The 21,298-nt window shown below is 39.2% G+C and overlaps 2 protein-coding genes across 2 annotated transcripts in view; both read left to right on the top strand.

The window, feature by feature from the left end:
• The window catches only part of hs3st4 (heparan sulfate (glucosamine) 3-O-sulfotransferase 4), a gene marked incomplete at its 3' end in the record, with an annotated part of 126,626 nt that overhangs the window by 20,006 nt on the left and 85,322 nt on the right, over positions 1-21,298 (top strand). The window lies entirely within an intron of this gene.
• On the top strand, positions 532-5,481 carry LOC308098600 (uncharacterized protein). Its single transcript, XM_080447010.1, has 9 exons — positions 532-595; positions 701-789; positions 1,774-1,901; positions 2,855-3,262; positions 3,346-3,553; positions 4,173-4,423; positions 4,533-4,680; positions 4,857-4,966; positions 5,134-5,481. Exons 2-9 carry the CDS (start codon positions 750-752, stop codon positions 5,443-5,445), a joined length of 1,605 nt encoding a protein of 534 aa, XP_080303136.1. The 5' UTR covers positions 532-595; positions 701-749; the 3' UTR covers positions 5,446-5,481.

Below are 21,298 nucleotides of genomic sequence, written 5' to 3' on the forward strand. Positions count from 1 at the left end.
AAAGTCCAACGTTTTTCGTCCGTCTGTAGCAACACGTTACAACGGCTTCTTCAAATACTGAAATCTAATAAGGTAATAACTTTTAGATGTGGAGGTAAAGCCGGGTCTGTGACTGTGTACGTTCCATTCTGCTTCTCTTTTTTGAGCCAAGGCGCGCAGCTGTTGTTTACAAAGCGCATATCCGGTTCCTACCACTATACCAAAGGGTACAGTTCTGTTTCAGTTATCTTATATTTTCATTTAAATTCCACTGCATAAAATGTAGAGAACAAAAACAAATGTTTACTTACAATTTTGTATTTAAACCCTCATAAAGTAAGAAAATATGCGTTTTAAATTGATTTACGAATGAATTAGTGTTACAGCCCCCCTTCCTTTTGGCAATGGTAGTGACCCAAGGGCCGAAGAAACCCGAATACAGCCGAAGACAGCCGAAGTGAACGCGGCCCCTCTGATCTCAGATCACACACAGCTGTACTGATCATCAGTGATTACACTTCCAGTAGGTTCTCAGATGATGAAAAAAACACTACACCGTGTTTATTTCTCTGCAACTTTACCACGAAACCTGAATTGAAACCACACGTTATTGCTGGTAAGTTACATACAACATTAGATTAAAAATTTGTTTTTACGTCAACGTGTTTGAATGTTATTTATGTCTGAAATACATGTGTTTGTACTTTGTACACACTTGCAGAACGAAGCCAACAAGGTGAGCTAACCAGCTAGCTAGTTCTGCTAACAACATGGATGAATTGGACGACGTCACCGTGGCGACTTTAAGGGGTAAAATGCATGCAAATATTTTTTAAACATAATGTAAGATACTTATAAAAACGTAGTAAAAGCAGTGGTGGAAAGTAACTAAGTACATTTACTCAAGTACTGTACTTAAGTACAATGTTGAGGTACTTTTACTGAACTGGAGTATTTTCAATACTTTAACTTCTACTCCAATACATCTCAGAGGCAAATGTTACACTTTTACTTCACTACCAATTATTTTAAAACTTTATTTACTAGTTACTTTGTAAAACTTTTTTCAAAGTATTTTATACATTTGGGAACTTGTGAAATTGTACTTAAATACAGTACTTGAGTAAATGTACTTAGTTACTTTACACCTGGAAATGACACATGATATATATTTTTTAAAACTTAGAACGAAGTTAGTGGGGCTGATCTAATAAGCTCTATGCCAATTTAAGCTTTGGATAACTGGGACATGCAGGCTAGAGAAAAATAATTTCATTCACTCTTAACCTGTACTCTTGTGATGTGACAAAGTTCTTGTTAAACATTGTTTTGATATACCTTTTTTATAGGGCTAATATTTAGAATACTTTATATTTTATATAGATGCTTAGATATAAAGCCAATTAGTTGCTTGTTATTGTATTTATGGTTGCAGCAGTAACTCAGAGGGTTACAGACCTGTTTTCCAGTGTACAAATGGACCGGTAAGGGTCCATTTGGTTCCTAATTATCAGTCATTTTGCTGGCGACCCCCTGGATCAAATCGGTTTCATTGATATTATAAAAGAAAAACACTTCTATAAAAATAGAAGATTACTTGATAGAGTTATTGCTAAGAAAATAATCAATATTTGCAGCTCCAGTTGTATTAATAATTAAATCAATTGATCAATAAACAGTCCCCAGACTCCAGTTGGCCTAGCAACCAGGTGGCAATATTTGATATATTAATGTTGCTATATTATATATTTATATATTAATTGTATCTATAATATCTTTCCTATTTTCCTATAGCTGCAAGCATTAGTGAGGCAATGATGCGCACCCTGACTCGTTCAGACTTGCGGGACCTTTTCCCAGGCCCAGAAAACTTTTTGAGGAGAAAAGCAGTCTGGCAGTCTTCAGGTCATGTTGATGCCGAGGTCAGTTTCTACAATAACATGGCGTTAAGTAGCAACCTATATAACTTAGAAGCAGCACCGTCATGATGGCTTATAGAAGTGTTAAGTTATTGAATCATTTTTAAATTGACACTAACTTTAGTAACTTAACTTTGGTGCATTGGTACTTGTTTAGACTGTAACACCATTCTCCAAGCCTACCTTTTATTGATTTGTTACACCACAAAACTGTTTGTTTATTGTTCTGCTTAACAGAATAATAATGCAAACCATGATCAACAATTGTTAAAGAAAAAAAAAATTGTTTTCTATCTATTAGTCACCCCATGGATAAAGGATAAAGGATAATTCCTTTTAACAGGTCGTTCATGAAAGTCCTTGCGGTCTTGTTTCCAATGAGAACCTGTGAGCAATTAGGGGTTAAGAGTCTTGCTCAGGGACAAATTTCATTTCATCGACACATATTCTGGCCTGGCCTGGAATCGAACCTGGGGCAACCAGGGCCTCTGGCTCCCTAGGCGGGCTCACTAACCACTCAGCTATGGCCGCCCCCTTGGAGACTTGAATCCATGGATATTTTTTTTTTGTCACATTCCTAAGCCAATAATTTGATGACCAGTGGACCGGTAGGCAGCAGTTCCGGTAGGAGAGACAAAGGAGACTCTTTGTGTCTCCTACCGGAACCGCAGCAGGTCATCAAAATATTGGCTTAGGAATGCGACAAACACTAAATAATATCCATAAGTGTCCATGAGGTGACTAATCAATAGAAAAAAAGTCATTTTGGGGGTGAACTATCCCTTTAATTCATTACTCCAATATCCTCTTGTTTAGAGATTCATTGGTGTTCGGTTAGCTGGTGCAAGATTTAACCTCCCAAATTTAACATGGCATACTTGTGCTAAATTGTCAGTTTAACACAGTAAAAAGGAAATGTTGGTTTTGCTAGTACTTCATACTCTTTTGTTTTATAGGAATCTGGCCGAGAAGACTCAGGCAGTTCTACTTCTGCTAACAAGTCACCACTCCCACAGACGTCCACACCTGTTAGAGTATGTCCAGCTGCAAACTACACAACCCCTGAAAAGGTTGTGAAGATATCCTTCCCAGAATACGTAGTACACACAGACACTGAACTTGAGCACGTCCGAAAACAATACTTTGAGTTGGCGAAGAAGGGTGAAGAGAAGAACTGCGAAATGTCCAAGGACCTCAGATGCCGGCTCATCCGTAACACCATGACCAGTATGATCGCAATCCTGAGGGCAAAGGGGGATGCTGAATCTGACCGATACCCATCAAAACCAGAAGTTACAGCTATGGCAAAAAGAATAGTCCTGTACTACCCCATGCTGCAGGACCTGAACAATAAGACTACTTGGGTAAGTGAAATGTATCCAGTTCATGACTACAGTGTTTGGCATTTTAAGTGGAGTTTAGACTGCGTTACTTTTGTCTTGTACAGGCCACAGTGCATGGACAGCTATTCAAAAGATTGCAGAACGTGAGATCCCCCCAAAAGATCTTTCCAGATGGGAGACCTTCAAAGAAGCGCCGTCCACAGCCAATGACGCCCCGTCTTGATCAGCCAACTGACACAGAGGAAATCGAATCAAGTGACTCGACCATCATTCTAGACCGCTCCTCAGAGGAGAATACGACCGCAGAAAGAGGTGACCTTCAAATTTATATTCACACATTTACCTGTGTAAGGGGTTCATATTTGTGTGATGTGTTGTTAGTTAGTATTGGCAAATGTGCATTCTGATTTGACTGTTATTAGAGACCTGAAGCATTCAATCTCGTGTGCAGCAACTACTTTCCTTTACTACTATATATAATCACTCATTCATATCAAATGTTATGTATTTATAGGTAGTGAAAGTGATTTATATATTTATGTTGTTTGTTTGCTAAAGTTAAAGCTCTACTGTTTATTCTGATATAAATCATTGCTATAGTCTCTCCAGCTATTTAATAAACAGAACATAACATTTTCAGGTGGGTTGACAATTTCAGGCAATCAAGAGAGTACCCATTTCAGCTTGAATTTGTGTGTCCTAGTTAAAAATGTGTCTCCTCACTACTGTGTCATCAATTCCAATTCCACGTGTTTATTCTTTATCCTGTTGGAGTTCTCTCCTGATTTGATAAAATTGGTATCCTAACCTGAAAATGCTTTTTATGTTTAGTAGAGATGGAGAGACAGGAGAACCCTGTTAATGAACAAACACTATGATTGTTATTAGAATATAGAGCTATTTGACTTTAATATGTATTTTTGTGTCTTAGCTAACAAGCAGACATCGGCAGACATCGACAGTCCTGATTCCGAGTCCGACAGTCCAGCAACCATGGCCAAGCACTACAAAACCCTACAGGCGTTGTTCAAAAAGAAAAATCCAAGCCACGAGTCTGTTTCTCAGCTCCTGGATTTGGAGTTCAAAGCCAGAAGAGCATTCATCGATTCAGATGCTGTTCGCGAGGAGGGCAAATACGACCAAATTATAGAGGCATATCCTTGCTTCAAGGTCATTGAACATGTAAGTGATTGTTGACGAGGCATATTTCAAAACATTTACTAATGTTTTGTTAATTTCCTCCACCTAAATGTATTAAAATGTCTGTGTTTATATATTGAATATTTCATAGGTGATGGAGGAACTTCGCCGCATCCTGGACAGGAATAACAGCGACTACATTGATGAACTGAAAGGAAGATGGAACGACTTCTGCCAGAAGGTGCAGTTTTATGGTGTGGCGAAAAAGATGATGAAACCTCCAATGGGAATGACCAAAAGTAAGCACTTGATGTTGGGTATCAAGTTAATGTGCAAGTGCCTTATCTTTCTTTTTCATCTCTTGGCTGTCCCATCGTTTGTTGAATGTAAAAACATTTTTTAAAACATATCTATTGTAGATCATTGATCGTGCACTTTATCAAAGTATAAAAGTAATGCATTTTTTCCTCAACAGTTCAACAGGCTCTCATGGTCCTCCGTGCACTGCCATCACTGTTCCCCTCTACGACTGCTGCTCCGAAGAAGCTAGGAGATGCGAGTGAGGCTCTGGTGCATGTCCTGGAGGTGAGCTGTGTACCACATTACAGTATAATATTCACCTGTCAAAAGCAACACAATCTGATGTGTTGAACTAGTTATAGCTGAAGATCCTGCAGTGGCTTAGGTTTAAAAAATGATCCTTGAAACAAAAGTTCATTACCTGATACGGCTGTGTGTATTTTGTGTTAAAGGAAAAAGAAGACCCCAATGCGTACTTGAAGAAGCGTCCTCTATCCTCTCCTGTGCTGATTGTGAGTGAGTCCAACTGCCTCCTGGCTATAGGAGATGAGCCCATACTTACACTCCCAAAATGTGAGGTAGCAGAGGGTGTTTTGTACCTTATGGCCTACTATTATGCCCTACACCTTAGGTACCCCAAGTGTGTAGCCACTGTACTTTCTGTCATACAAACGGAGGTCCTCTTGGACGAAATCCATGAGGGAGACCTCACTCCATCGTACAAGAAAGCCATGGCCGATTGGAAAGCTTTCATCGGCCACTAAACCTCTGGTCAGATTTCGACTTAAGTACCCCCCTCCCCATCCTTGAATTTTATGTAACCTCGTTAGCCCAGCAGTACATTTTTAGTACAGAACAGTTTAATTTGAATGTTATTACACTGGACTTGTTGGACTGGACACTGGTCAGCTGTTAGTTTGAATGTTATATTGACCAGCTGTTTGTGTTAAAGCTGTGCCTATATTTTGAATCTTAAAATATCAATAAGCACTTTGTGTATTAAGGGACATCATATGTTCTGCTTTATGTCATACAGGCCATGCCGATGAAAGCTTTCCAATGTCAGATGTGGACTTAAGTTCCCCACCCTTGCTATAATCTAGTCTGAGACTGCATTCTAGGGCCTTCAATTCTATGTGGCCTTGTTAGCCCAGCAGTACATTGTATCCAAACAGTGTTTAATTGGATTGTTATTACACTGCACTTTATTTTGAGGAAAACTGTTACATTTTCATGCGTTTTGTTTGAATGTTGTATATATATACACAGCTGTTTTTGTTAAAACAATGCCTTTATATGTCTTAAAATATCAGGGCAGAATACTTTGTTAGAGGTTTGGATTGTGTAGTTACCTTGCCATGATGTATCTCCAAAGGTGGGCAAGAAATAAGAAATAATTGGTTCATTGACTTGACTACATAGCACAGGGAAACAGCTCGAAAAGTCACTCTTTTAGCACGTAAACCGAACGCAAACAAAGCTGGTTCAGACAATCATAAACATCAAAACATCATAAAACCCAGTACTGTTTCAACTTTCTGTTGATTTTGCTATTTTTATGAGGAACAAAACCTGAACTGGATCCGCATCTGGATCTTCAAATTGTAAAATAAACCGGAAGTTGACATCTTAATTTAAAAAAGAAAACATGGGTTTTGTGATAATGTCTGAATCAGCTGTTTGCGTTCGTTTACGGGCTACAGGAGAGACTTTGAGAGCTGTTTCATCGTACTATGTAAGTCAATGAGGAGCATATTTTCAATCATCAATTTCTAATAACAATTTCTTATCCACCTTGGAGTTGCATCATGGCAAGGCAACTTAACAACCCTACTTTGTGTTCTTGCCCTTTTGAAGCAATGTCCTATTTGAATGTTAGTATACAGTAAGCACTTTGTACGTGTATTGAGGGACATGACATTGGTCATAATATGTTCAGTACAACCTCAATGTTATACAAATTAGACACGTTGTGCAATTATCTATATTGTTATACAGTACATATGTTTTAATTCAGTACACACTGTGAGCCAAAAGTATTGAAAACAACTAATGCCAGTGCAATATTTTTGTATTTTCTTTTATGTTGTGAATGACCAACTATAGTGAGGCCTCTGTCCAGTCAATTGTTGGAGGGAGGGGTGAATGGTGCTCCAGTCAGACACTACTGTATGTACTGTGAAGTTGCCATGTGATACACTGCAAGTGCTGCTGTATTTTATAAAGGGCAGAAAATAAATATTTTATTTGTTTAATGCAAGACTTGTTTTAATCATTTCAGTCTTATTTGAAGTAGGTAATGGGTCTTATATCTAGAACAATATCACTTTTGTAGAACTTAAAATAAGATGCATACGCTTGAATTGAAATGAATAGGCTTGCCAAACTGGGTGATGGGTCTTATATCTAGAACAATATCACTTTTGTAAAGCTTAGAATAAGCTGCATACACTTGAATTGAAATTCATAGGCTTGCCAAACTGGACAAAATGTCTTATTATGACACAAAAAGCATTTCCTAATACTAGTAACAAATGTTTAATTTGAGTATTTCCAGCTAACTTTAAGAAATATTTGATCTATTATAGAACTTAATATCAGTTAATATAAGCTCACAATTAGTTTTTCCAGCTAATTTCAAGATGTATTTTATCTTGATAGCCCACATATCACATCTTATTTCAAGACATCTTGACAAGCTAAAGTATACTAGTTCCATTGGCAGATTAGATTGCTTATTTCAATCAAAATTGTATTGTATTATATATTTTTTTACTTATTTTGAGAAGGCCGTTTTTTGCAGTGCAGACCTCTGTTCTAATGCAGAGGTCTGTCATACAGTATGACAGACCTCTGAGCGCTCATCATAACCATCTGAGCAGCCATCAGCTGCGTGAAGCTGAAACTGAATTTCTCTGCGGGACTACAATGGTCTCCCTTCCCTTATATTAATTTGACTCCTGGTTCCGCTCTCGACTTGATCTTACTCTTGGTGTTGCTGCGTTATTCTCTAACTATTCATACGGTATCAGGCTGTAAACACAGGAAGTATTGAGCACATAATGCTGCTTTATTATCTGTGGCATATGGAGAGAGGAAAACAAAACAAACTCTGGAGTTATTTGGATGGATGATGTGCTCACTATTATCCTGCCTTTGGTTCTGTTGAGAATTCACATGCATTCCTGCTCTGTCAGACACATTCATTTCTTTCGCCTGTTCCCTTTGCAGCTGCAGTAGAGGTTGATGGTTTCAAGTTGAATTGTGTTTTACTTACGGTTAGGATTTAATTCACCAGCTTTAGTTTCCATTGCGGTGATGTGCCCATAGGGTACTGTTCCCCATCATTGAGGCTCATATCCGCTGTATTTTTGTGTCCGTCAAAAAGAGACGGATAGAATTCAGTGCTGCCTCTCCCTCTCCATTGACAATAGGATATAAGGTAGATGGATGCTCATGTTTTTGTTCCATGACATGGATGGATTGCCTGAAAGTGACAGACATTGCTGCGCCTGGTAAATTATTTATTTTGAAACCAAAAATAAAGAATAAAGCATGAACTCATTTTGAGCTTAAAGGGGATGCCTATCTCCCTCCTTATTTACATGCCACAGAATTGCCATGATGTGCTTCCAGTCAGAAGGAACAATGATTCCATTCTGCAGAATGCTGCTTTACAGCCATCTTTGAATCTCTACGAATAAGACTTCCTTGGGACAAATAAGCATGTCAATCATACTTGTCAGAATTCCAATTTTCCTTTCGGCTCTCCTGGAGCACTTGCGCTGTGCGCGCTCCTTATCGCCTGTGAGGAATGCAGGCTCATGACACAAACCAAAAAGCAGCCTGATGCATTTGTTCAGTCAGAGGAGACGCCTGACAGCACCGTCCACAGAGGCGAGATACGAGGGCTGCTGGGAGTGTGTTTCAAATATGTGTCCGTGACCTGATATGTTGCCACAGCTGCATGTTATGCTGAGGGATATGAAGTGTAAAAATCAACCTTCCAGCATTACCTTACATTATCTTTCCGTCTGTGTGCCTGTGACTTGTTATACGTTGTTGTTTTTTTCCAGAGGCAATACTTTCACATGTAGTCATTGTTGAGCATAGAAATTTCGATGAAATGCTGAAATTTGATTTAAAACTGAGACGCGATCCTGTTGAATACTTTTTCTTCCCCTGAGGATTATTGCATTTCTTTGAACGGTTCGAGGTGTTGAATGAAAGTGCGAAGTTGTATGCTACCGAAATGGACATAATCGCATGAGTCATTTGTGTCGTAGATAGACATACTTAATTCAATTACGGCAGGGCGATGTGCGGAGACTCTGGAGGTGTGAGCTAATTCTACTGTTTACACCCCTGAGTCACTGTCACAAAACAAAGACAAACACATTCATTGGCTTCCAGGAGCTTGTTTGTCTTGATTGTCCCGCGTCGCCTTTGAAGTTGCTCATCGCTTTATGTTGTTTACTTATTCATGGTCTTTCTTTCCCTGAAATCACCACGGGGGTATCCCATTAGAATAATTTTAGCACCGTGTGCAGTGCAGCGGTGTATGAGCTGAGCACTAGATGCGTAAAGCATACCCAACACAGTATGTATACATAGTGTACGCGGTAAACGCTATTCTGGTTTGATAGAGGAGTTAAAAGAGGAAAATCTTCCCTTTGAGCGGGTCTGATTTTAGAACAGCCTTAATGAAACGCATTTTGTTTCATTTCCAACTATCAATATGACGCATTATTTATTAATCAGCCTCCTGCTGCACAGGAATGCTCTCATTGCTCTTAATGTGTTGGAAGACATTTTTTATACCAGCTGTGGCATTTGCCAAACTCCCTTGCGACTTGGATTAAGCCGATGAAATGCAAAAGGGCGCTTTTAGGGATTATGCTAATTACTAATTGGTGTATCAGAAGGTGATTGTTTTTCCTGGATAATTTGAATTATTGGCATTAGAGATTTAGGAAAGAGTTAACGTGTTCTGCCTTTCTAATGAGGTCATTACCTTCCTCCGGCCATGTAACGCCTTCTCTTGCTGTAGCTAATGTGTGATATTTTATATTTATGGCCTGTGGCATGTGTACAAGCAAATACACATGCATGTATGCACACAGACACACAAATCCCCTTGCAGTAAACTTGTTTGTTGTTAATTATCACCTTGCAGTAAAATTAAGTTTCTTGTTAAATATCACCTTGCAGTAAAATTATGTTTATTTTAAAGAATAAAGATAGAATATTTTTGGTGAAACAAACTAGATTTGACCTAAACCATAAAAGGTAAATTGAGAGGCAAACAATGGAAGCCATAACAATACTATTTCAACCCATTTTCTGGTGTTGCAGGAATAAGCCAGTCTCTTATTTTTCTGAGATTTCTCGTGAGCTGCACTTATTCATTCCATGCATTTTAAGTGTGTCTGGGGTGACTCTGCCAAGTCACTTTCCACTCCAGTCGACCTCTAGTTTGTTTCATGTCTAGAAGACAAGAGGAGGCAGAATCTTAAGTATGAATTGATTTTTGAATAAGCATAGATTCACTCTAAAGCACCTGCGGAACATGCCGGGCCTGTGCTATGTGGCCAACAATGCTATTTTAATTGATTTGAGTAATGAACATGGATGGGCCTTTTGTCTTTTGACACAAGGTCACTTTGCCATCACAATCCTAAGCTGGTTCCTATGGTCTCTTCGAAGGGCCAACTTACCATGAAAGTGCATCTAAGCCGAGGTGAGAAGGTAGCTGCTGTAACTAATGGGTTTATTTAATTCAATTTATTGCTGCAGCCCCTGTATCATAGGAGGCATGCTGCCCACTGTAAGATTGAGGTTTCTTCATGAGAGAAATAGAGATTAACCCCCTTTTCAAAAGGGCAAAATTCACTCTCATGTCATGCTGGATTTTCTTGCCCAGATAGCTGGATGTATAAATCTGCAGAACTAAATAAGTATAGGTTTGCGGTGAAATGGGGCTCTCAAGCTCTTTTTTCCCCCCTTTTTTTTACAAGCCCTCTAATCAGCGTCACACTGAGGCCATGCTCGCTGGGCTGGGAATCAGTAATAAATGAGGTCTTTGTAAACATGTCCACAGTTGGATGCAAGGGAGTAATGCCTTTTGATTCAAATGTGCCAGGCAAAAGGCACTCCGGCATAATTCTGCATGGCGAATGTTTAGGATTCATGTCTGTGTTTTTGTATTATGTATTTCTGCGGATTGTGTATGGCATTCTCTTGTCACAATTAGCATATTCTAATAATTAATTCCTCTGTAATGCCATTATGGTGGTCACATGTCAGACCATATCAGCGTCTCGCCACATTGTCTCCAATTAACTGTTTCTAAATTTCTGATGCAATCTGTAGAATACAAATGAAGTAGCCTGAGCAGCCCAGGGCTGTGTGTTGTCTCAACTCATGAATTGCTCTTTCTTAAATCTGTTTTGTTATACACGTTACTGTTTATTTTTATTTTATTGAGCTAAACACATCTTGGGTAAACTCAACAAATGCTGTGGGGTTTAGAGAATTAATGTGCCATGATAATTAGTTAAGCAACAGAGCGATGCCAGAGGGAGAGGGATGTTACACCTTGAGTTTAATAACGTATAGTTTAATTTGCCTTGGTTATAATTGGCATATGTTTCTTGGCGTTATTTCATAGTTCCAGTCTGGTTTAGCAGGGTCCTGTTCTACTTAACACTTGCATCTTCACATTATCTAGAGGCTGTCAATTTCAAGATATCTTGTGGTGCTAAATAATATACTTTTCATATCATATTTATAGGTGCTATTTCTCATGTATAGAATAGTAATGATTGTTTGGCATCTACTTCAACTTGTTGTGTTGTCTGGGTGCTTGTGCTACTCTCACATTATACAGCCAGTACTATCACTTTGGGCAAATTTGACAGCCCAACCGTGTAAAAATGATTGAATAAACAAAACAAAACAAAACAAACCCTGACATATTCTGCTACAGAGCTCCCCATTGTTTTATAATGTATGCCTTTATGTTGTAATACACACATTTAAAATACATGATGGTACTGTACATTCTCCTAACCTTTAAGTTCCAGTGTTTCACTGGGGAGGAAAAATAAAACTACCTATTACTGTAATATTTGTATTTGCAACTGTTTCACTCATACAAAATCGAACATATCCTGCTCTGTTAGCCTATTGTTCAGCTGAGAGAATTTGATAGAAAAGCACATCCTGTGAAGTTGCATGCATTTACTGTAGGCAGAAAGTTGTGGTTGTGGTGACACTATTGCCCTGAAGACTGTCAACTAAATCTGGAAATAGCAGAGCAGAGGCATCGCTAGTGTATTGAAGTTATGATGGAATCAGCAATGTCAGTATCAATAACTATTAATATAGGACAGGAACAGTACATCACTAAACTGCTGTGGCTCTCTTTTGTCATGCTAGTTGACTTCCCAAAAGTTGAGCAAGGTATTTTTTCTTCTAAAAATGAACTAAAAAAATAAAATTAAATACTTGGATTAAATATTCCTTGAATAAATAGCAGCCAAAAAGGATAATTGATATGAAACAGTGGGTTGCACTGAACCGTTGACGTCAGAGGGGACATGTGCCTTACCCACAATGAATGGCAACCCACTGAGTCAGACATGTGGCCCTTTTGTTAGTGCCTCGTTTTTCTTTCCCATCTACCTTGCACACAATCTAAATTCAAAAGCCATAACAATGTCCACCACGGGTTCCGTCGATTTTAAAAGTTGCTAAGAGGAGTTCTCCTGGTGTGAAAATTAATGTAATCATTCAGTCTCCTCCTGTTCAGACCTGTTCGCATTAAATACTAGGTCTAGAGTCTTGTATTTTTATTTTTTGAAATTCTGACCGATCATGCAAAGCAAGCAATCTATTCCTATATGTACTATACAGTCCATGCTATAAAAATAATATATTACCATTCATGTTTAGAACTTTAGTGTAATTTCATTGACACCTCCTTTAATTAGACTAAACATGCAAAATGAAAACAAAACAAGATACAGCACTGCAAACACAAAGCAATTAACAGCATTACTATGTAAAATAGGCACTTGGCTTATGACAGAGCGGGTGATTGTTTTCCGACGCCTGTTCTAATTATACTAGGTAATACCTATAGACATGCATGTTATGTACTGTAGGTGGATATTTTCAAATTGCGTGCTTCAGCACAGAGGTTAAAATTGAGGTACATATTGTCCCCCCAGATTAACTGCTGTCACTCTACAGTAGCTTTGGTTTATATTCAGTAGAATGTAGGAGATAAAGCAACAATTTGGTAATATTGAAGGTGGTGTAAGTGATATCTTTTTGGTAAAAAGTGTATTCTGATAATAATAATTTCTAGTGTCTGTTCAGTAACAGGGGTCTTCCAGTCTAGAAAATACATTTTCAGGTGGGGTGCCAGTTTTATGATAAAGTATAGTACCGTACAAAGATAATTTATCAGCTTCAATTTGATATTGTTCCAGTGCCAATTTTGTCTGCTTATTTGTGTCTCTCCGCCACGCCAAAGGCGTGGCCAAGAGACTTATGTTTTCGCCCCTGTCTGTCCATCCATCCGTGTGTCTGTCCGTCCGTCTGTGAGCAGCTAATCTGCGGCACCATTGGAGTGATCGGCGCAAAACATTTTATGCACACTCCCTGGAAGCCAAGGAAATATACCTCTGCTCCAAATGTTTCACATTGGCCTGTTATAGCGCCACTTGGAGGCCGATTTTTGCAACAAAAAATGTTGTCCAAACATCATCAAATTGGTACACACACATTCTATAGTCATGTGGTCGAGACAGAACGATCCGATTTTTCATATTCCTTCCTGATTGGCTAAGAATAGCTTCCAATGTTTGTAGGAGTAGTTCGTTTTGAACAAAATGCCTCAAATCATGACAGTTCACGACCGAACCGTCCGTTTGCCGTGAAACGCACATTCCCACTAGGCCGATTCACGTTTTGGCCTATAACTCTTGAACCGTAGGTCATACAATCAAAATTATTTTGAATGCTAGGCCCCCTCCTTTTTTCCTCTCTACACCAAATAGCCGATCTACAATCACGCATTGTGACGCGTTGTGAGTTTGTAGATATGCAATTTATGCAGAATTTTCACCTCCAGAATGGGGACGCTAGGGTTCATGCGGTTAAACAATGGGGTGATAAACAGTAACAGGGGTGGGTTTACAGACAGCTCTATAGGGGTTGTCTACAGATTATTTGGTCGTGCGGGGGTTGAGGAGGGCTTTTGGTGTAAGCTGACAGCTCTTGGGGAGAAGCTGTTGAGGTGATGTTTGCTGTTGGTCATAATGGACCAATACGTCTGCCATCAGAAAAGTTTTTTGGGAACATATGGTTGTCTGGTTGTGCAGGGTCGGCTGCACTCGACCAAATATAGACCAAATCCACATGAGGCCATGACAACAAAAACACATTTCCATGGCAGGTATCCCATGCAATAAATACCTTCTATTCTGGACCCCACTCAGTGTTCTCACAGCTGCATGGTCCAAAACCATAGGAAGTGTAGATTGCATTTATTCAGCATTTTTCACAGTCATAATAGTGGATGTAATCACAAGAACTTGTCAAGCTAGTAATACAAAAAAAATGCTATTATAATGACTTGATTGATTGATTGATCAAAATGTATATTTTGCAATACACGATATAAATCATACTGAGGATAACACATGGAGTATAATTAAACCTATGTCCAATGTGGCCCTGGCCAAAACTTAGAGATTAAAAAATGTATATAGTAGTTGTTGAACTTGCTACAACTACTGTAAAAAAAAACATCCAGCTGAAATAGATTCTTGTGCTCAGTTTTTCTTTTCTTTTTTTGAGGAATGTACTTTTTTCATGCATCTTGAAAAAGTCAGTAAATAATCTCCACGACCAAATTTCCTCCACTTCTCAGGGAGTTTATTCTCAGAGTTATGCACTCCTCAATACCCATACTTAAGCTAGCAAGAACTTAAAGAGTGTATATCAAATCAATAACCGATTCTGCAGCAGCAAAACTATGGCACCGTTGTAACCATTGCTACCCTTGTCTTTCTATCGTTCCCAACGAAGGGACAAATGAATTACTCACTGTCGTCTTCTGGTTTAGTAGCCAAAAAACGAGCTACGTTTCGATTTATTTGTGTGACCTCTACCAGCAAAATGAGATATTTGTCCCCAACAAAAAAAATAGTAAAAAGGTACATTAAATAAATGGCCTTCATACAGTACAGCTAAACAGTGTGCCCAGCACAGGCATATCAGTCAGCTGCTAACATTATCACATGCTAATGAAGCCGTTAGTTTTAATTAATCCGTTAAGACCGGAAACGTATATGTGTCATTTTGGCTATTCAAAAATAGCAGATCAACAAGCTCATAGTGCTATGAGCTTGTTGATCTGCAATTTTTGAAAAATCGTGAACATTTTTGCAAATCTTTGAATATATATATTGATTTTTTTTACTCAATTCTTTGCTTCTTGGGGTCCCTGAAACGACATTTTTTGAGATGGGGGTCCGTGGCTAAATACATATAATTTTGGGTGGTCCTTAATGAAAAAAGTTTTAGAACCACTGATATAGCAGCATACCTTTTTCAGAAAACCATTGGGATTTAGAAGACATTTGTAGAATCCCCAGAAGCAGTTACAAATGTTCTCTTAAAAAAACATATATTCAAAGATTTGCACGATTAAAAAAAAATAGCAGATCTACAAGCTTGTATATCTGCTATTTTTTGAATAGCCAAAGACGTCTGAAAATGACACAGATGCGTTCCCGGTCTTAATGGGTTAATGAGGAAGAGTAATTTGGGGTTGAAAGACAACATGTCACAGTTTGTCAATGACTTTGTAGAAATTGGTTACAGTAACACATGCAGAGCTGCAAAGGACGAGTTGACTATTTTAAGATGTTGTTCCTGCTACTGTACACACCTCTGTCCTTGGATAAGTTAATCAATTTAGACGGTAAAGCATCGGCGTCATTTTAAGATTTCTTTGGCTATTCAAAAATAACGGATCTACAAGCTCATAGCACACGCTACGAGCTTGTAGATCTGCTATTTTTGTATTAAAAAAAATCCACTAACCATCACTATAGCTTTAGTGTGGCGACTTTGGATTGGCATTTTCGTAATCGCTATACTTTGGCACATACGACAAATAGCCAAAATAGCAGATCTACAAGTTCACAACACTGTTTTTTTTTAGATAAGATCATGGCCACCATACTATAAGGACGCCAATCTTAATGTGGTTAAAATGCGGTTTAATTAAGTTGTTGAATATTGATATTATCAAACATAAATATCAAACATAATCAGACAGTCTACATGCATTTTCCAAAAGGAAGTGCATGCATTTAACTCAGTCTGACCAGAAGCAGGGATAAAACATGCATGACCACAAGGGGAGATATCAAAAGCAGATGCATGGATTCCCCCTGACCCCCACTAGGCATATGAAACCCTGAATATCCTACGTTTTGTGTCACAATACACTGATATACTTTTGAAAAAAATATATGCTAGTGCATTTCGAGATTTGCCGTGATCCAGAAAAGAGGCCCTGATCAAGAAAAGGTTGGGAACCGCCCCAACCTTTTCTTCATCAGGGCCCCTTTTCTGGATCACGGCAAATCTCGAAAGTGTTGGCGCCCCGCCCACCCATCTGACCATGGGGCGTGCATTTTCAGAGCAGTTTATTTGAATGATCAATCAATCGATTGTATTCCGGCTTGGATGAATGGAACTAACAGAGTAGACTTTAAGTTCCCGTTTATCGTTATCTAAAGAAAAAATCAAGGTTTTAAAGAAAAAAAATACAGTGACATTTTTTAACATTGATTTGTAATATACATTTTATGTTATCAATAACATCTTAGTGTTGTGCCAATTACAACCTGTGGGCCCCAGCCCGCAGGTTGGTTTAGTGATCCGGAACAGATGCATGACTGTGAAAACTATGAACGTTACTACTGTAACTAGAGGCTATAGCCTCTGGGTGTGATTTCAGACTCCTTCTGTTTGTTTTTTTCCAGAGGGTTCACTGCCTCATGCTTAATTTATAATCCGCCGTATGCCAGTGGGACGATGCAACGCGCTGTTAGCTTGTAGATCTACTATGTTTGGCGCGCGACACCGTTGTCCGACCAAATATAAATGAGGCTTATAGCTGGCTCCAACTGCAGTCCCTAATGTCTTGATTTAATGTACTCTCAGAGGTCAGATATTGTGCAGGCAGCCACCGACCACTGTCCCATTAATAACTGCAAATATATCAGGGGCACACTGACAATTTCCTCCCTTGCATATAGGAGCAATTTGGAACGGCAATAGGGACATCTTTATTACAGAGGGAAAGTGGATCACCAAACACTAGTCTGTTTTCTCTTTAATCACATGTCCAAAGCATGTGGTCCATGTCCATACTAATTACATGTACAGTATATTCCCAGTGACATTGTTGTATTTGCTTCCCATTAGAGACCTCCTGAGGCCCTCCACTGATTTATGTGTGTATGTACAGAATGAAATATTACAGTATAAGAGATTGGCTGATTTCTTCCATACTGTCAGGTATGTAGAAATGTAAGTTAACATACTGATACCAAATCTGGCCATATGGAAGTCAAATTTGTGGAGAAATGTGAACAGTGGAAATGTAACAATATATGACAGTCACAGATATCACTCCCCTGCCAGAGTATCATGGCTTAGCGGCAGTGGGATATTCAACACAAACATATCAGATTTCCTTTCATCAAATGATGCGGATGTGGTCAGACAGAAGAATTATTATTGTTGTCAGCATGAGTTTATCTTGATGTAGCCCTGAATAATCAACTTTACCCAGCTAGCACATTTGATTTCATTCAAGCACACGGTTGCAGGGAAAACCTGTGCAAAGCATAAATTGCTCCAGGCTACAGTCATGCAATAGTGGCTCACATTGTCCATACAAAGTGCATGGACCATATTCACTGTACTGAAACCACGGATTTTCCTACTGTGTGGAATTTTATTGCAAAAAAACCCCCAAAACAAATTAAAATACACCAGGAGATTATTTAATTTGTTTTCATAATTATGATGTTGTGAAAATGAGTTTGGCCAAGAGTAGAATATTAATTTCACCCCTTTTAGAAATGAGTAGTAATGAGAAGTAATCAAAGACTTGCCATTAATTACATACATGAACAAAGGGATCTTTTTTAATGGCGATCAGCACCATCAAAGTTAGTGGAAGACTTAATGCAAAGAGGATCCTTGGAGAATAATTGTGTGTGCGTGCGTGTGTGCGTGCGTGTGCGCGCACGTGCGTGTGTGCGTGTGTGCGTGCGTGCGTGCGTGTGATATGCATGCGTGTGCATTTGTTTGTTCTGAATGAGGACAATAGTTTGTGTGTGGTGGATATGCGTGTGTGTGTCTCTGATGATTCATGCTTTTTTCAGGGAAGATGCAACATGTTGGCCTGCCCTTCTACATAATCAACATCATTAGCCATTCTATTTTCTCTCCCCTTGCTATTAAAAATGAACAAACCCACTATGGCTGCAAAACTTGGCAGCCGGGACTTGGTCTTGATTTGCAGGCGAACCAATAAAATGGTTTTAGTGGGGGCGGGCATTCTCTCAGATGTTAAGAAGAATGAATTATGCAGAAACCAGCTATTCCAATATTTATCACTACAGTACATGAATATTATTTTAATGCATACAGGGAAATCATGCTGATTAAATTAGTTATATATTTTAGGCTTAAGAGTGATTGATGGCTATACTGTGTCATGCATTATCGGGGTATTAGGGTTATGCTTGATGAATTTTTATGAGTCGTTACAAAAAGGTTAACGTCTGAGTGGCACCAGCAATATCCAATCGTTCAATTGAAGTAATCTCATTACTCCAGTGTACACTGACAGCAACTGAAGTCAACGCTAAAGGAACGCCATTGCGGGATAGGCTAGTGAGAGTGGATGGATGTTGAGTTTTCTTTTGTTTTAATTATGCACTGGAGCATTGTTTATGCGTCAAACCAGGCCTTGTTCCACAATCCTGCTCGTGAAGACATTCTGCATTAATTGGCAACACCAAAGTGGATGCAGAGCAAATGGACAGCCTTTTCTCTGCCTGGCCACGATGAAAACAATTTCCAGTATGGGGGGGGGGGGGCACACACAATGAGCTGTCTTTTAAGTTTCATCCTTCTGTTCCTATGTCAAATTCGGTTGAGCTGTGGAGTGTTTAACCTCTCCACCCCCGGATCCCAGAGGCTGCGGCAGGAATCTCCTGACTGAAATTAATGCAGTAGTGAGCGTGCGATTGAGGAGGTAAATGAAGGATTGTGAATGACGGTCAGATAATTGGGGTCCGCTCCGCTCGCCTTTGCCTCTCCGAGCCGGGGACAGGGATGGAATGAAAGATGGGAGGGGAACGCTTACTCAGCAGTGGAACCCATTTGAAGTAGGCACGCATATTCCCCCCCCTTCTACCTTGTAGCCTTATAATGGCCCTTTAGTACACTCTGGAGTGAGTTGCTTAGATATATTGCATGTGGCTTACCTATATTGAAAGTTACTCTCCAACTCCGCTGTCAGAGGCCCCTGTGGAAATTGCTGCCCATGCTTGAGGGGAAATGGGGGGAGCAGCTAAGTGGTGCACCTTGGCAGGGGCCGCGCTTACCCACGAGCACACTCCAAACACTGACACGTGCGTTCACTTTGACTAATAAATCATTGAAGGTTCTGATGTGCATCGATGGGAAAACAGTGTCAGTTTTGATACCTGATTAGCATTTCTGTCACTTTGCCTTACGTTTAACATAACTCCAGCTGTGCAACTCAATTCGCACTGCCCATAGGCATGACAATGACGAGCCATTCCTCAAACTGACAGCGTGTCATGGACACGTATTGACGGAAGGGGAATTGCAATGGAAATTGAAAATGTGATATATTTTGCTACACAACATCTTAACATTATACGTACCTAGGTATGACAGCATTATCAGAAGTTCCATTAGGACGGTGTCCATGTAGTGAAGATTCAGGTTAATTCTTAGTTCCTGTGCTATGCTTTTGCACTTGATATCTTGGTTTAGCCAGACACGGGTAAATAGATACATACAGTAGAGTAGAGTAGAGTAGATAGACCTTTTATTGATCACATGAGAGAAATGCAGTTGTCATGCCAGTACCATAGGTAGAATCACAGGACAGATACAGAAACAAAGAAGAGATGCCACTAAGAATACAAAATAGTACAAACAAGAGTAAACAGGTAGTCTTTCTATTTCTATTCTTTCATTCATAGCGGTGAAATCTGCAGACGATCAAGGCTTCAAGCTACCCCAGCCTAGTCCAGTGTGAGGAAAGTCATTTAAACGTAGACAGTTCAATCATCATCTGATTTGGAAATACATTAAAGGCAACTTGTGGGTCATGTGTTATTTTCCATCAAGTATGCAGTAAAAAAAAGAAATTGCCTAGTGTGCATATTGTGTTATTGGTCAATGTCAGGACTGTTAGAGGAAAAAGTATATGTATATTTTGAGTAGGCACCGTACCTGAAGTTATTTTCAGATTCATAACCATAACATTTCAAAAAGTGTGAGCTGTACTCAGGAGCTGTGTTCATGCATGAATTCATGCATGTTCTTGACTTTTTTAAACATGGCATTTCTTAACTACTTAAACCCATACTTTGTTGACCAGAGCATTGTGAGCTTGTAGATTTTGCCAAATGTTTGCCCCAGAGTAGGGTTCATGTGGTTAGGAGTGTGTATTGTGTATTTATTTTTGTTCTCATTTGTATTTTATGCTTAGTATAGCCTGCACCAAATCTAGGGTATTGCTGGGTGACATTTTACTCATAGCATCATTGAGATTTGAGAGATTGGCGTATAATCAATATGTGAGCCTCAGTTTTCATAACAACAATGAATGTTGTTACAACGCACTCAGCTCCTGAGACTGCATCAAATAAATCAACACAACTATGTTGAGTTAAGAAAAGCAGTGTGGTTAAGAAAAGCAGTTGTACTGGAGTGCTTGCAACATGATTTGACTGGAAAGAATTAAATAAAAAAATACTAATGTACAATGATATACCCCGCCAGAGACCACCTTGCTATTAAAGCTGAATAGCACCGTATCCTGAAAATGCCAGGATGTGACACGTTTTCAGGTTTGCCTGAGGAGACATTGGAAAATATACACTACAATACAGCAGAGTAAACCGCAATGTGCACAAATTGACCAATCATAGAGAAGGTGAACAACAGCAGAGGCACCATCGTGAAGGTTTACATATTAAGATAATATGTGTTTGTATATACTTCGCACTACAATACAGTATGGTTATGGATTGGGTACTACTAAGTCATTTTTTGACAGTGCCTCCAAAGAGAGTACCGAGTTCATTTCAAGTTTAACAACCTTGGATTCTACTCTTGCAGTTGTGCAAAGCTGAAAATACACAAATGCAGCCCTAAGCTCTCGTCTTCCCTAGTCTTCCCTAAGCCTCTGCAAACAGCATGAACGTTACCAAGAAGGAAAACAATCTGGTCAAAGTTACTTCGTCAGGG

The sequence above is a fragment of the Gymnoscopelus braueri genome (assembly GCF_963280865.1).
Source record: "Gymnoscopelus braueri genome assembly, chromosome: 13".
Classification (NCBI taxonomy): Eukaryota; Metazoa; Chordata; class Actinopteri; order Myctophiformes; family Myctophidae; genus Gymnoscopelus; species Gymnoscopelus braueri.